The sequence below is a fragment of the Procambarus clarkii genome, chromosome 16 (genome assembly GCF_040958095.1).
Source record: "Procambarus clarkii isolate CNS0578487 chromosome 16, FALCON_Pclarkii_2.0, whole genome shotgun sequence".
In the NCBI taxonomy this organism is placed as follows: Eukaryota; Metazoa; Arthropoda; class Malacostraca; order Decapoda; family Cambaridae; genus Procambarus; species Procambarus clarkii.
Genome location: NC_091165.1, coordinates 37393935 through 37406984, shown reverse-complemented (window position 1 = coordinate 37406984; position 13050 = coordinate 37393935). Strand labels below are relative to the sequence as shown.

The window sequence follows — 13050 nt, the reverse complement described above, 5'->3', positions numbered from 1 at the left end:
GTGATGTCACACTAGTTTGCTCATTTTTGTTTGGGGGGTTTATTCACTTGTTTGGCTTTTAGTAGCAATATTTTCACCAGAATAGGGGTTTGCTTTGGGATGCTTACCTTTCTGGGTGCCTGACTCGGTCGATGGCAGACATAGAATGCTTCCAACCACATGGGGGTTTCTATAGGCCATTGGTCCCCTTGCCTCTCTGAGAGCGGCCAGGTTCTGGTCGTGGTCCCTGGTAGGCCCAAAGAACCCCATACACACGACTGATGCCAAAGTCTGACATTAGAACATCAACTCTGGGGAGCCGTAGGCGCTCCCCCCAGAAAAATACCTATTACACAACACACAAATAATAAAGCAAGTTACTGAAGTTTCAAGAGATTTTTCAAGTCATTCAATAAACTTTAAACATATCAGTTTACTGCCATACTGTTTAACTTATGAGGAATTTAAATAAATATATACTTAAAAAGTTTATTTTGTATTTACACACCAAAATAATTACAGTAATATAATTGCAATTCTTACTACATAAACAGATGCTAAGACTCTAGCCAAAGTCAGGTTCTCTGCCTCAACTTTAAGGGTCGTCAACAATGATAGACGATCATCCTCAGTGAAACACTAAACATCAGTAGCAGAGAGTATTAAACTATTACCTCAATTTCTTACATACTACAGAAATCTTACCAAATATCTACAATTGAGAATAATTAATTTCAAAATGATTATTTAATCATTTTAATTTAAATTAAAAGAAATATAATTTATAATACAGTATTAGGTAAGTTTTTGTATAATTTTAAATTCAAATTTTGGATGTCATTTCTTCAATAAATTTTTAATACATAAATTCTGCCAATTTTTTTATACTGTGTACAGAACAGCATTAAATAATAAATGCTGCAATGAATACCGTATTCCGAGCATTGCCTTTCTCAAGTAATACAGTGGAACCTCGGTTTACGAATGCCCCAGATTATGAAACTTTTGGTATGCGAAGTCAATTGCCTTGTAAAATTGGACTTGGTGTACGAACTTTGTCTTGGAATATGAGTGTTTGCTGATACAGCACTTGTATGGGTCAAGCGCGTGGGTTCTGCTAGCCACAGGGCAAGACATGCTCAGTTCACCAGTGAATCCTGCCTAGTGACAACCGTGCTTTAATTCTTTGTGAAGAATTTCATTGTTGTTCTGTTTTGGGGGGTTTCTAAACATAAAAGTTCTTATTATATATCACTCATTAATTAAGAAAATGTGTGCAGTATGGGAAGAACTGCAAAAGTTTTGCTGAAAAGACTCGCCCAGATAAAGCTGTAGCAGGTCATTGCATTAACCTTTTTAATGACAATATGATATCTCACTTCAGACAAGTGTTCAAAATGTAGGGAAAAAAAGTGTCTTTAGAAAGATTCTTAGTAAGACAAGCAAGCAGTGAGCCACAACCAGGTCCTAATGGTATGTCTGCAAAACGTAGGAGAGAGAGAGAGAGAGAGGGAGAGAAAGTACCCCCAAAATGTCATCACTGCCTGATGTTATAATGGAAGGGGGGGGGGGGGGGGGGGAACTTCCCTTCCAAACACTAACACCACCTCCTCCCACCCCACCCCCCCTCACTGTTTTCCATACGCCAACAAGTCCTCAATAAAGGTGAAGTGTAGTAAAAAATATGAGTAGTATTCTGTATAAAATGTATTTTTAAGTTAATATTTTTGGGTGTGTAGAATGGATTAATTAAATTTACATTATTTCTTATGTGAAAATTTGTTTCGGTTTACAAATTTTTGTTGTACGAACCGTCTCTTGAAATGGACCGAATTCCTAAACCAAAGTGCCACTGTATAGCCATATATTATCAAATTATATTTTGATTTCATTATATACTTAAATATGGCCCATAACCTGAACCAAGTTATAATTCAAAGCCTGGTCTGGACTCGCCATTGACCGAGTCCAATCTTCTATCACAGTTGGCCTGAATGCAAACGGAATGCATTCATCACTGAATGCCCTGGATGCCCCAGTGTGACAACAGTCACACTAGTGTCCACGCTGCCTGGCAGATATAAAACTCCGGCACAATATCTTCGATGCTGCAAACGGATACTTATTGCTTTATGCAAAATCATCAGTCACATCACCTGACCTTAATGCTGCTTAGTCTGTTGTGGGATATTTATTAAAAGTGAGGCAAGAATGCCAATTTTAAATTATTTAACACTAACAGTTTACAATATTGTGTAATTTATTAATAGACCATTCACTTAATGGTGTATTTTCTTGGTCAGCAAGAACAATTTTATCAGCGTCTTTCCCAAATGGCAGAGGATTACTAGCTTCTGCTATATGGAAAAGTTTCTTGACTGCATCATGAGCTGCTTGTTCCACAGCCGTATCTACAGTTTCACCATAACCTGAAAAAATAAGGTCACATTAAAATCTATTAAATATGCAAGTAATCATTAAAACTTTAGGTTGTAGATCACACGGTCAAGGTTGGCCATGAGAAAACTACCGTATTACAAGAAAACCAGACTCATTACAGTTTCTTTTCACAGTGTCATCTTTTGAGCTTCTCTTTACTACAGCGACACTTGGCTATAATACTGTATTATAACAGCACAGGCTTCCTATATAGTCAGATGAGGAGTCACAATAATGTGGCTGAAAAGTAAGTATCAAAAGAAGGTACCAAACCGAAAAGGCCATGTAGCACCATCAAATGTGCGGTATAATCAGAGGGCGCTAAATATCACCAAGGATGCCAATACGAGAACAGAAATGTATAAGACGAACGATATCAAAAGCATCTGATTTACCAAGAATTCTATCGAGGGACAAGTGACAGCGAGAGATGATCAGAAAATAAGACACGCTCGTCCTGGAAGTCAGGACATTCAACAAAGATATGTACGACTGTAAGAGGGACAATGCAATTTGGACAATACGGAGCAGGGTGGCGCTCCATTAAATGACCGTGAGTTAAACATGTATGACCAAGACACAACCTTGCTAGAGCCCTTTCCCACCGCCGGTTACGGTGGTAGGAGGAAGGCATCGAGGACACACTACACTTAAAAGTACGCAGATTGTTACCAACAACAAAAGACCAACAACCCTGCCAACAGGCAAGGATGGAGGAATGAATAACCAGGTAAAAAGTCGGAATAAGGAATACCTTTACAAGAGGTGGGACAAGAGCGGATAGCTTCCCTAGCGGCAGCATCCGCACGCTCATTGAAAGAAATACCAATATGGCTGGGAACCCAGCAAAACTCTACGGATTTAAATTTACTGGAGATAAGAAACAGTAAATGTTGAATCTCGATGACCACCGGATGGACTGGATTAAATGTTAGTTAGTGTTATCGATTATTGTTCTATTCTTATGTGAATTGCAACCTACCATGAACACCCAAATCACGGAACTATTTACTCTACCCACCATGAGAGTAAGGACAAGACCAGAACATAACGATGCCAACACAGAAGACAATGTCCAACATAACAGGCCAATTACACTGGATTAATCTTTGTATTTAGATAGGAGCTGCCTCGTATGGGCCAATAAGCCTTCTGCAGTTACCTTTATGTTTCACCCCACATTTATCCCTTATGTATCCCCCCATGTTTTCACCTTTATTGTATTATCACCTGACCCAGTGCGGGTATAAAATCAACCAGCATTGTAAGATCTGTTCACTTGAGAATGAACCATGGAGGTTCGAAACGTTTTGCAAATTGTATGAATAAGTGTAATACACTATAGTAAATCACTTCTTTTCTTCACCTTAAAAGTATGAAAATGAGTTTTGGAGAACTCCTATTTCAACTAAGCCCTGATGCTAAGAAAATAGTTAGAGGGATAGAAGCCCTAAACCAGAAAATAATAAATACAGAATATGCGGTCATATTCAATGAAACATGTTTGAAAGAAAACCTGCTGCCAGTATACACCAATATATTATATTATATTATATATTATATTATATTATATTATATATTATATATTATATATTATATATATATATATATATATATATATATATATATATATATATATATATATATATATATATATATATATATATATACATACATACATACATATGTATGTCTGCATATGCCTTTTGCATAAAATTTGCAACCATTTGTTATATGGTTCACTTGTGTGATCCAACTTGTCATATGAAGGCATTATTAATTGTAAACTGTGATAGAATGGGAAAGTTTTCCACCACTTTGTGAATTTTGTCCCAACATCGTAACCAAATCCGCACATTCCCCGCTTCGACGAACCAGAGTATGCCGAACTGGGTGAGTAAATCTGGCCTGAAAAGTGTGCAACCTAGCCAGAGATGTGACGAGTCGGGGTAAGTTGAATTGACGTTGTACTGTACTTTCTTTTGGCTCAATGACTTTCTGGTTGACTTTCCTGGTGAGGTGGGAAATACAAATATCACTAGTCCCTGTGCCTCTGAAGGAGGCACAAGATAAAAGGGTTCTAGCTCCAGTCCCTGGTAGGCCTATAGAACTCCATGGCTGATGGGACCTAGTAGATGGTAACCATCCTCAGCTTAACAGAGTCACAAAGGGCTACCCCCAGAAAGTACAGTTAGAAAGCGCGAGCAATTCTTACCTGAGCCCATAAGCTTCTTGTCAGAATATACTCCAACTTGATATACGGCTTGGATTGTGTTCTTTCCAGTTTTAAACATTAGTCTTGGTTCAGGCTCCCCATAACCACTGCGAACAAGAATATCTTTGAGAAGTTCCATTGGGCTTTCAATCTGAAATAGAAATAGCTGAGAATTATGCTTTATCAAAATAAGTAGACAAAGCTTCCTATGTATGGTACGATAAAAAAATGATGAGCTACTCAATTGTATCTACAATGAATGTAATTAATCCAACTAATTAACAGATGAAAACGCTTTAGATACAAAGAACTTATCTTCACGTGGGTAAAGATTTTTTGGAATAACTAAAATTTACATGCAGTTTTACATAATTTTATTATTCTTGGTCAAATCACAACAAACACCAATTTCTTTCTTCTCATTTCATAACTTCATTATTCAAGCCGTCTGTCCAAGTCTGCTTGAATAATGAAAAAGCTACAATTTAAGTGTAAAAAGCACTACAAAACAATTATGTAGACTATATTCTTCAACTCTCACTACACTTTCTCCCCCACAGACACACACACCTCCCTACAGCTCCTCTCCACTAACACTCACTCCTCACTACAGTTCCTCTCCACTGACAATCACCCCTCACTACAGTTCCTCTCCACTGACAATCACCCCTCACTACAGTTCCTCTCCACTGACAATCACCCCTCACTACAGCTCCTCTCCACTAACAATCACTCCTCACTACAATTCCTCTCCACTGACAATCACTCCTCACTACAGTTCCTCTCCACTAACACTCACTCCTCACTACAATTCCTCTCCACTGACAATCACCCCTTACTACAGTTCCTCTCCACTGACACTCACTCCTCACTACAATTCCTCTCCACTGACAATCACCCCTCACTACAATTCCTCTCCACTGACAATCACCCCTTACTACAGTTCCTCTCCACTAACACTCACTCCTCACTACAATTCCACTCCACTGACAATCACCCCTTACTACAGTTCCTCTCCACTAACACTCACTCCTCACTACAATTCCTCTCCACTGACAATCACCCCTCACTACAATTCCTCTCCACTGACAATCACCCCTCACTACAATTCCTCTCCACTGACAATCACCCCTTACTACAGTTCCTCTCCACTGACAATCACCCCTCACTACAGTTCCTCTCCACTGACAATCACCCCTCACTACAGTTCCTCTCCACTGACAATCACCCCTCACTACAGTTCCTCTCCACTAACACTCACTCCTCACTACAGTTCCTCTCCACTGACAATCACCCCTCACTACAGTTCCTCTCCACTGACAATCACCCCTTACTACAGTTCCTCTCCACTAACACTCACTCCTCACTACAATTCCTCTCCACTGACAATCACCCCTTACTACAGTTCCTCTCCACTGACAATCACCCCTCACTACAGTTCCTCTCCACTGACAATCACCCCTCACTACAATTCCTCTCCACTGACAATCACCCCTTACTACAGTTCCTCTCCACTAACACTCACTCCTCACTACAATTCCACTCCACTGACAATCACCCCTTACTACAGTTCCTCTCCACTAACACTCACTCCTCACTACAATTCCTCTCCACTGACAATCACCCCTCACTACAATTCCTCTCCACTGACAATCACCCCTCACTACAATTCCTCTCCACTGACAATCACCCCTTACTACAGTTCCTCTCCACTGACAATCACCCCTCACTACAGTTCCTCTCCACTGACAATCACCCCTCACTACAGTTCCTCTCCACTGACAATCACCCCTCACTACAGTTCCTCTCCACTGACAATCACCCCTCACTACAGTTCCTCTCCACTAACACTCACTCCTCACTACAATTCCTCTCCACTGACAATCACCCCTTACTACAGTTCCTCTCCACTGACAATCACCCCTCACTACAGTTCCTCTCCACTGACAATCACCCCTCACTACAGTTCCTCTCCACTGACAATCACCCCTCACTACAGTTCCTCTCCACTAACACTCACTCCTCACTACAATTCCTCTCCACTGACAATCACCCCTTACTACAGTTCCTCTCCACTGACAATCACCCCTCACTACAGTTCCTCTCCACTAACACTCACTCCTCACTACAATTCCTCTCCACTGACAATCACCCCTTACTACAGTTCCTCTCCACTAACACTCACTCCTCACTACAATTCCTCTCCACTGACAATCACCCCTTACTACAGTTCCTCTCCACTAACACTCACTCCTCACTACAATTCCACTCCACTGACAATCACCCCTTACTACAGTTCCTCTCCACTAACACTCACTCCTCACTACAATTCCTCTCCACTGACAATCACCCCTTACTACAGTTCCTCTCCACTGACAATCACCCCTCACTACAGTTCCTCTCCACTGACAATCACTCCTCACTACAATTCCTCTCCACTGACAATCACCCCTTACTACAGTTCCTCTCCACTAACACTCACTCCTCACTACAATTCCACTCCACTGACAATCACCCCTTACTACAGTTCCTCTCCACTAACACTCACTCCTCACTACAATTCCTCTCCACTGACAATCACCCCTCACTACAATTCCTCTCCACTGACAATCACCCCTCACTACAATTCCTCTCCACTGACAATCACCCCTCACTACAGTTCCTCTCCACTGACAATCACCCCTCACTACAATTCCTCTCCACTGACAATCACCCCTCACTACAATTCCTCTCCACTGACAATCACCCCTCACTACAGTTCCTCTCCACTGACAATCACCCCTCACTACAGTTCCTCTCCACTGACAATCACCCCTCACTACAGTTCCTCTCCACTGACAATCACCCCTCACTACAGTTCCTCTCCACTAACACTCACTCCTCACTACAATTCCTCTCCACTGACAATCACCCCTTACTACAGTTCCTCTCCACTGACAATCACCCCTCACTACAGTTCCTCTCCACTGACAATCACTCCTCACTACAATTCCTCTCCACTGACAATCACCCCTTACTACAGTTCCTCTCCACTAACACTCACTCCTCACTACAATTCCACTCCACTGACAATCACCCCTTACTACAGTTCCTCTCCACTAACACTCACTCCTCACTACAATTCCTCTCCACTGACAATCACCCCTCACTACAATTCCTCTCCACTGACAATCACCCCTCACTACAATTCCTCTCCACTGACAATCACCCCTCACTACAGTTCCTCTCCACTGACAATCACCCCTCACTACAATTCCTCTCCACTGACAATCACCCCTCACTACAATTCCTCTCCACTGACAATCACCCCTCACTACAGTTCCTCTCCACTGACAATCACCCCTCACTACAGTTCCTCTCCACTGACAATCACCCCTCACTACAGTTCCTCTCCACTGACAATCACCCCTCACTACAGTTCCTCTCCACTAACACTCACTCCTCACTACAATTCCTCTCCACTGACAATCACCCCTTACTACAGTTCCTCTCCACTGACAATCACCCCTCACTACAGTTCCTCTCCACTGACAATCACCCCTCACTACAGTTCCTCTCCACTGACAATCACCCCTCACTACAGTTCCTCTCCACTAACACTCACTCCTCACTACAATTCCTCTCCACTGACAATCACCCCTTACTACAGTTCCTCTCCACTGACAATCACCCCTCACTACAGTTCCTCTCCACTAACACTCACTCCTCACTACAATTCCTCTCCACTGACAATCACCCCTTACTACAGTTCCTCTCCACTGACAATCACCCCTCACTACAGTTCCTCTCCACTGACAATCACCCCTCACTACAGTTCCTCTCCACTGACAATCACCCCTCACTACAGCTCCTCTCCACTAACAATCACTCCTCACTACAATTCCTCTCCACTGACAATCACTCCTCACTACAGTTCCTCTCCACTAACACTCACTCCTCACTACAATTCCTCTCCACTGACAATCACCCCTTACTACAGTTCCTCTCCACTGACACTCACTCCTCACTACAATTCCTCTCCACTGACAATCACCCCTCACTACAATTCCTCTCCACTGACAATCACCCCTTACTACAGTTCCTCTCCACTAACACTCACTCCTCACTACAATTCCACTCCACTGACAATCACCCCTTACTACAGTTCCTCTCCACTAACACTCACTCCTCACTACAATTCCTCTCCACTGACAATCACCCCTCACTACAATTCCTCTCCACTGACAATCACCCCTCACTACAATTCCTCTCCACTGACAATCACCCCTTACTACAGTTCCTCTCCACTGACAATCACCCCTCACTACAGTTCCTCTCCACTGACAATCACCCCTCACTACAGTTCCTCTCCACTGACAATCACCCCTCACTACAGTTCCTCTCCACTGACAATCACCCCTTACTACAGTTCCTCTCCACTGACAATCACCCCTCACTACAGTTCCTCTCCACTAACACTCACTCCTCACTACAATTCCTCTCCACTGACAATCACCCCTTACTACAGTTCCTCTCCACTGACAATCACCCCTCACTACAGTTCCTCTCCACTGACAATCACCCCTCACTACAGTTCCTCTCCACTGACAATCACCCCTCACTACAGCTCCTCTCCACTAACAATCACTCCTCACTACAATTCCTCTCCACTGACAATCACTCCTCACTACAGTTCCTCTCCACTAACACTCACTCCTCACTACAATTCCTCTCCACTGACAATCACCCCTTACTACAGTTCCTCTCCACTGACACTCACTCCTCACTACAATTCCTCTCCACTGACAATCACCCCTCACTACAATTCCTCTCCACTGACAATCACCCCTTACTACAGTTCCTCTCCACTAACACTCACTCCTCACTACAATTCCACTCCACTGACAATCACCCCTTACTACAGTTCCTCTCCACTAACACTCACTCCTCACTACAATTCCTCTCCACTGACAATCACCCCTCACTACAATTCCTCTCCACTGACAATCACCCCTCACTACAATTCCTCTCCACTGACAATCACCCCTTACTACAGTTCCTCTCCACTGACAATCACCCCTCACTACAGTTCCTCTCCACTGACAATCACCCCTCACTACAGTTCCTCTCCACTGACAATCACCCCTCACTACAGTTCCTCTCCACTAACACTCACTCCTCACTACAGTTCCTCTCCACTGACAATCACCCCTCACTACAGTTCCTCTCCACTGACAATCACCCCTTACTACAGTTCCTCTCCACTAACACTCACTCCTCACTACAATTCCTCTCCACTGACAATCACCCCTTACTACAGTTCCTCTCCACTGACAATCACCCCTCACTACAGTTCCTCTCCACTGACAATCACCCCTCACTACAATTCCTCTCCACTGACAATCACCCCTTACTACAGTTCCTCTCCACTAACACTCACTCCTCACTACAATTCCACTCCACTGACAATCACCCCTTACTACAGTTCCTCTCCACTAACACTCACTCCTCACTACAATTCCTCTCCACTGACAATCACCCCTCACTACAATTCCTCTCCACTGACAATCACCCCTCACTACAATTCCTCTCCACTGACAATCACCCCTTACTACAGTTCCTCTCCACTGACAATCACCCCTCACTACAGTTCCTCTCCACTGACAATCACCCCTCACTACAGTTCCTCTCCACTGACAATCACCCCTCACTACAGTTCCTCTCCACTGACAATCACCCCTCACTACAGTTCCTCTCCACTAACACTCACTCCTCACTACAATTCCTCTCCACTGACAATCACCCCTTACTACAGTTCCTCTCCACTGACAATCACCCCTCACTACAGTTCCTCTCCACTGACAATCACCCCTCACTACAGTTCCTCTCCACTGACAATCACCCCTTACTACAGTTCCTCTCCACTAACACTCACTCCTCACTACAATTCCTCTCCACTGACAATCACCCCTTACTACAGTTCCTCTCCACTGACAATCACCCCTCACTACAGTTCCTCTCCACTAACACTCACTCCTCACTACAATTCCTCTCCACTGACAATCACCCCTTACTACAGTTCCTCTCCACTAACACTCACTCCTCACTACAATTCCTCTCCACTGACAATCACCCCTTACTACAGTTCCTCTCCACTAACACTCACTCCTCACTACAATTCCACTCCACTGACAATCACCCCTTACTACAGTTCCTCTCCACTAACACTCACTCCTCACTACAATTCCTCTCCACTGACAATCACCCCTTACTACAGTTCCTCTCCACTGACAATCACCCCTCACTACAGTTCCTCTCCACTGACAATCACTCCTCACTACAATTCCTCTCCACTGACAATCACCCCTTACTACAGTTCCTCTCCACTAACACTCACTCCTCACTACAATTCCACTCCACTGACAATCACCCCTTACTACAGTTCCTCTCCACTAACACTCACACCTCACTACAATTCCTCTCCACTGACAATCACCCCTTACTACAGTTCCTCTCCACTGACAATCACCCCTCACTACAGTTCCTCTCCACTGACAATCACCCCTCACTACAGCTCCTCTCCACTAACACTCACTCCTCACTACAATTCCTCTCCACTGACAATCACCCCTTACTACAGTTCCTCTCCACTGACAATCACCCCTCACTACAGTTCCTCTCCACTGACAATCACCCCTCACTACAGTTCCTCTCCACTAACACTCACTCCTCACTACAATTCCTCTCCACTGACAATCACCCCTTACTACAGTTCCTCTGCACTAACACTCACTCCTCACTACAATTCCACTCCACTGACAATCACCCCTTACTACAGTTCCTCTCCACTAACACTCACTCCTCACTACAATTCCACTCCACTGACAATCACCCCTTACTACAGTTCCTCTCCACTGACAATCACCCCTCACTACAGTTCCTCTCTACTGACAATCACCCCTCACTACAGTTCCTCTCTACTGACAATCACCCCTCACTACAATTCCTCTCCACTGACAATCACCCTTCACTACAATTCCACTCCACCGACAATCGCCCCTCACTACAGTTCCTCTCCACTGACAATCACCCCTCACTACAGTTCCTCTCCACTGACAATCACCCCTCACTACAGTTCCTCTCCACCGACAATCACCCCTCACTACAGTTCCTCTCCACTGACAATCACCCCTCACTACAGTTCCTCTCCACTGACAATCACCCCTCACTACAGTTCCTCTCCACTGACAATCACCCCTCACTACAGTTCCTCTCCACTGACAATCACCCCTCACTACAGTTCCTCTCCACTGACAATCACCCCTCATTACAGTTCCTCTCCACTGACAATCACCCCTCACTACAGTTCCTCTCCACCGACAATCACCCCTCACTACAGTTCCTCTCCACTGACAATCACCCCTCACTACAGTTCCTCTCCACTGACAATCACCCCTCACTACAGTTCCTCTCCACTGACAATCACCCCTCACTACAGTTCCTCTCCACTGACAATCACCCCTCATTACAGTTCCTCTCCACTGACAATCACCCCTCACTACAGTTCCTCTCCACCGACAATCACCCCTCACTACAGTTCCTCTCCACTGACAATCACCACATACTGTAGAACACTTCCTTCCCATCAACACTCTCAACACACTACACACGTCTCTCCACTCACCTCCATTCCTATCTCTCCTCTCACATTCAACATTTTAGTAGGATTATTTCATTTTTTTAATATTTAGTGTTATAACAAATTAGCAGTGTGGCATAATATGGGATACAAGTGTACTGAACCAATTATTCAGTTTGAGAAATATGCTGTGAACATGAAGGCCATGACGTGCTAGTCTCACTGTTGAGACTATCACCAGGGTTATCAGAGAAAGTGTACAACCAACCACTTGAATTTGAAACAATAACTAACCTGCCATATGTCGCTGGGATCCTTCCCTACTAAATATGAGGCAACAAAGTCCCGAACAAAGAGCTGGCAGCGACTGATGCCTGCTGAAGCATTTAATGCTCCCACCACTGCTCTAAAGCTCTTCGCCAGTGTTTGGGGTGAAGGAGGGTACTCCTGCAAATAAATATGATGCAAGATTAAATATTGGCAACTGTTCTTTCCTGGGATTAAATAATCAAAATAAAACTGGCATTAACCCTTCCACTGCTAAGGGAGTCCTGAGGACATTTACACCCCCTGTGCACAAGAAAAAAAAAATTCTAAAAAATTTCGTCTTCTAAAAATGTTAATTTGTGTTCCCTGAGCATGGAAAAAATATAAAAAAATTGAAGGTGACATATTTTGGGCACAATAGACTGAGGAAGTCTGGCAAAAAGTGGGCGTTGACAGAGCGGTCGTCAGACCCAGTCAGCGTCACCCGAGCTGACAGGTGGGAGTTGCCACAAAGATATTATCACTTAATTAT

General features: G+C 43.8%; 1 protein-coding gene across 1 annotated transcript in view; it reads right to left on the bottom strand.

Annotated features, from left to right (window-relative positions):
* Positions 1–454: 454 nt before the first annotated feature.
* mRpL44 (mitochondrial ribosomal protein L44) overlaps positions 455–13050 on the bottom strand; it is a 46971-nt gene continuing 34375 nt past the window's right edge. The window contains exons 5-7 of the mRNA XM_045745645.2: positions 12546–12698; positions 4634–4784; positions 455–2408 (exon numbers count right to left, since the gene is read on the bottom strand). Of these exons, the coding sequence (XP_045601601.1) occupies positions 2215–2408; positions 4634–4784; positions 12546–12698 (498 nt within the window). The 3' untranslated portion in view covers positions 455–2214. The remainder of the gene's footprint in view (positions 2409–4633; positions 4785–12545; positions 12699–13050) is intronic.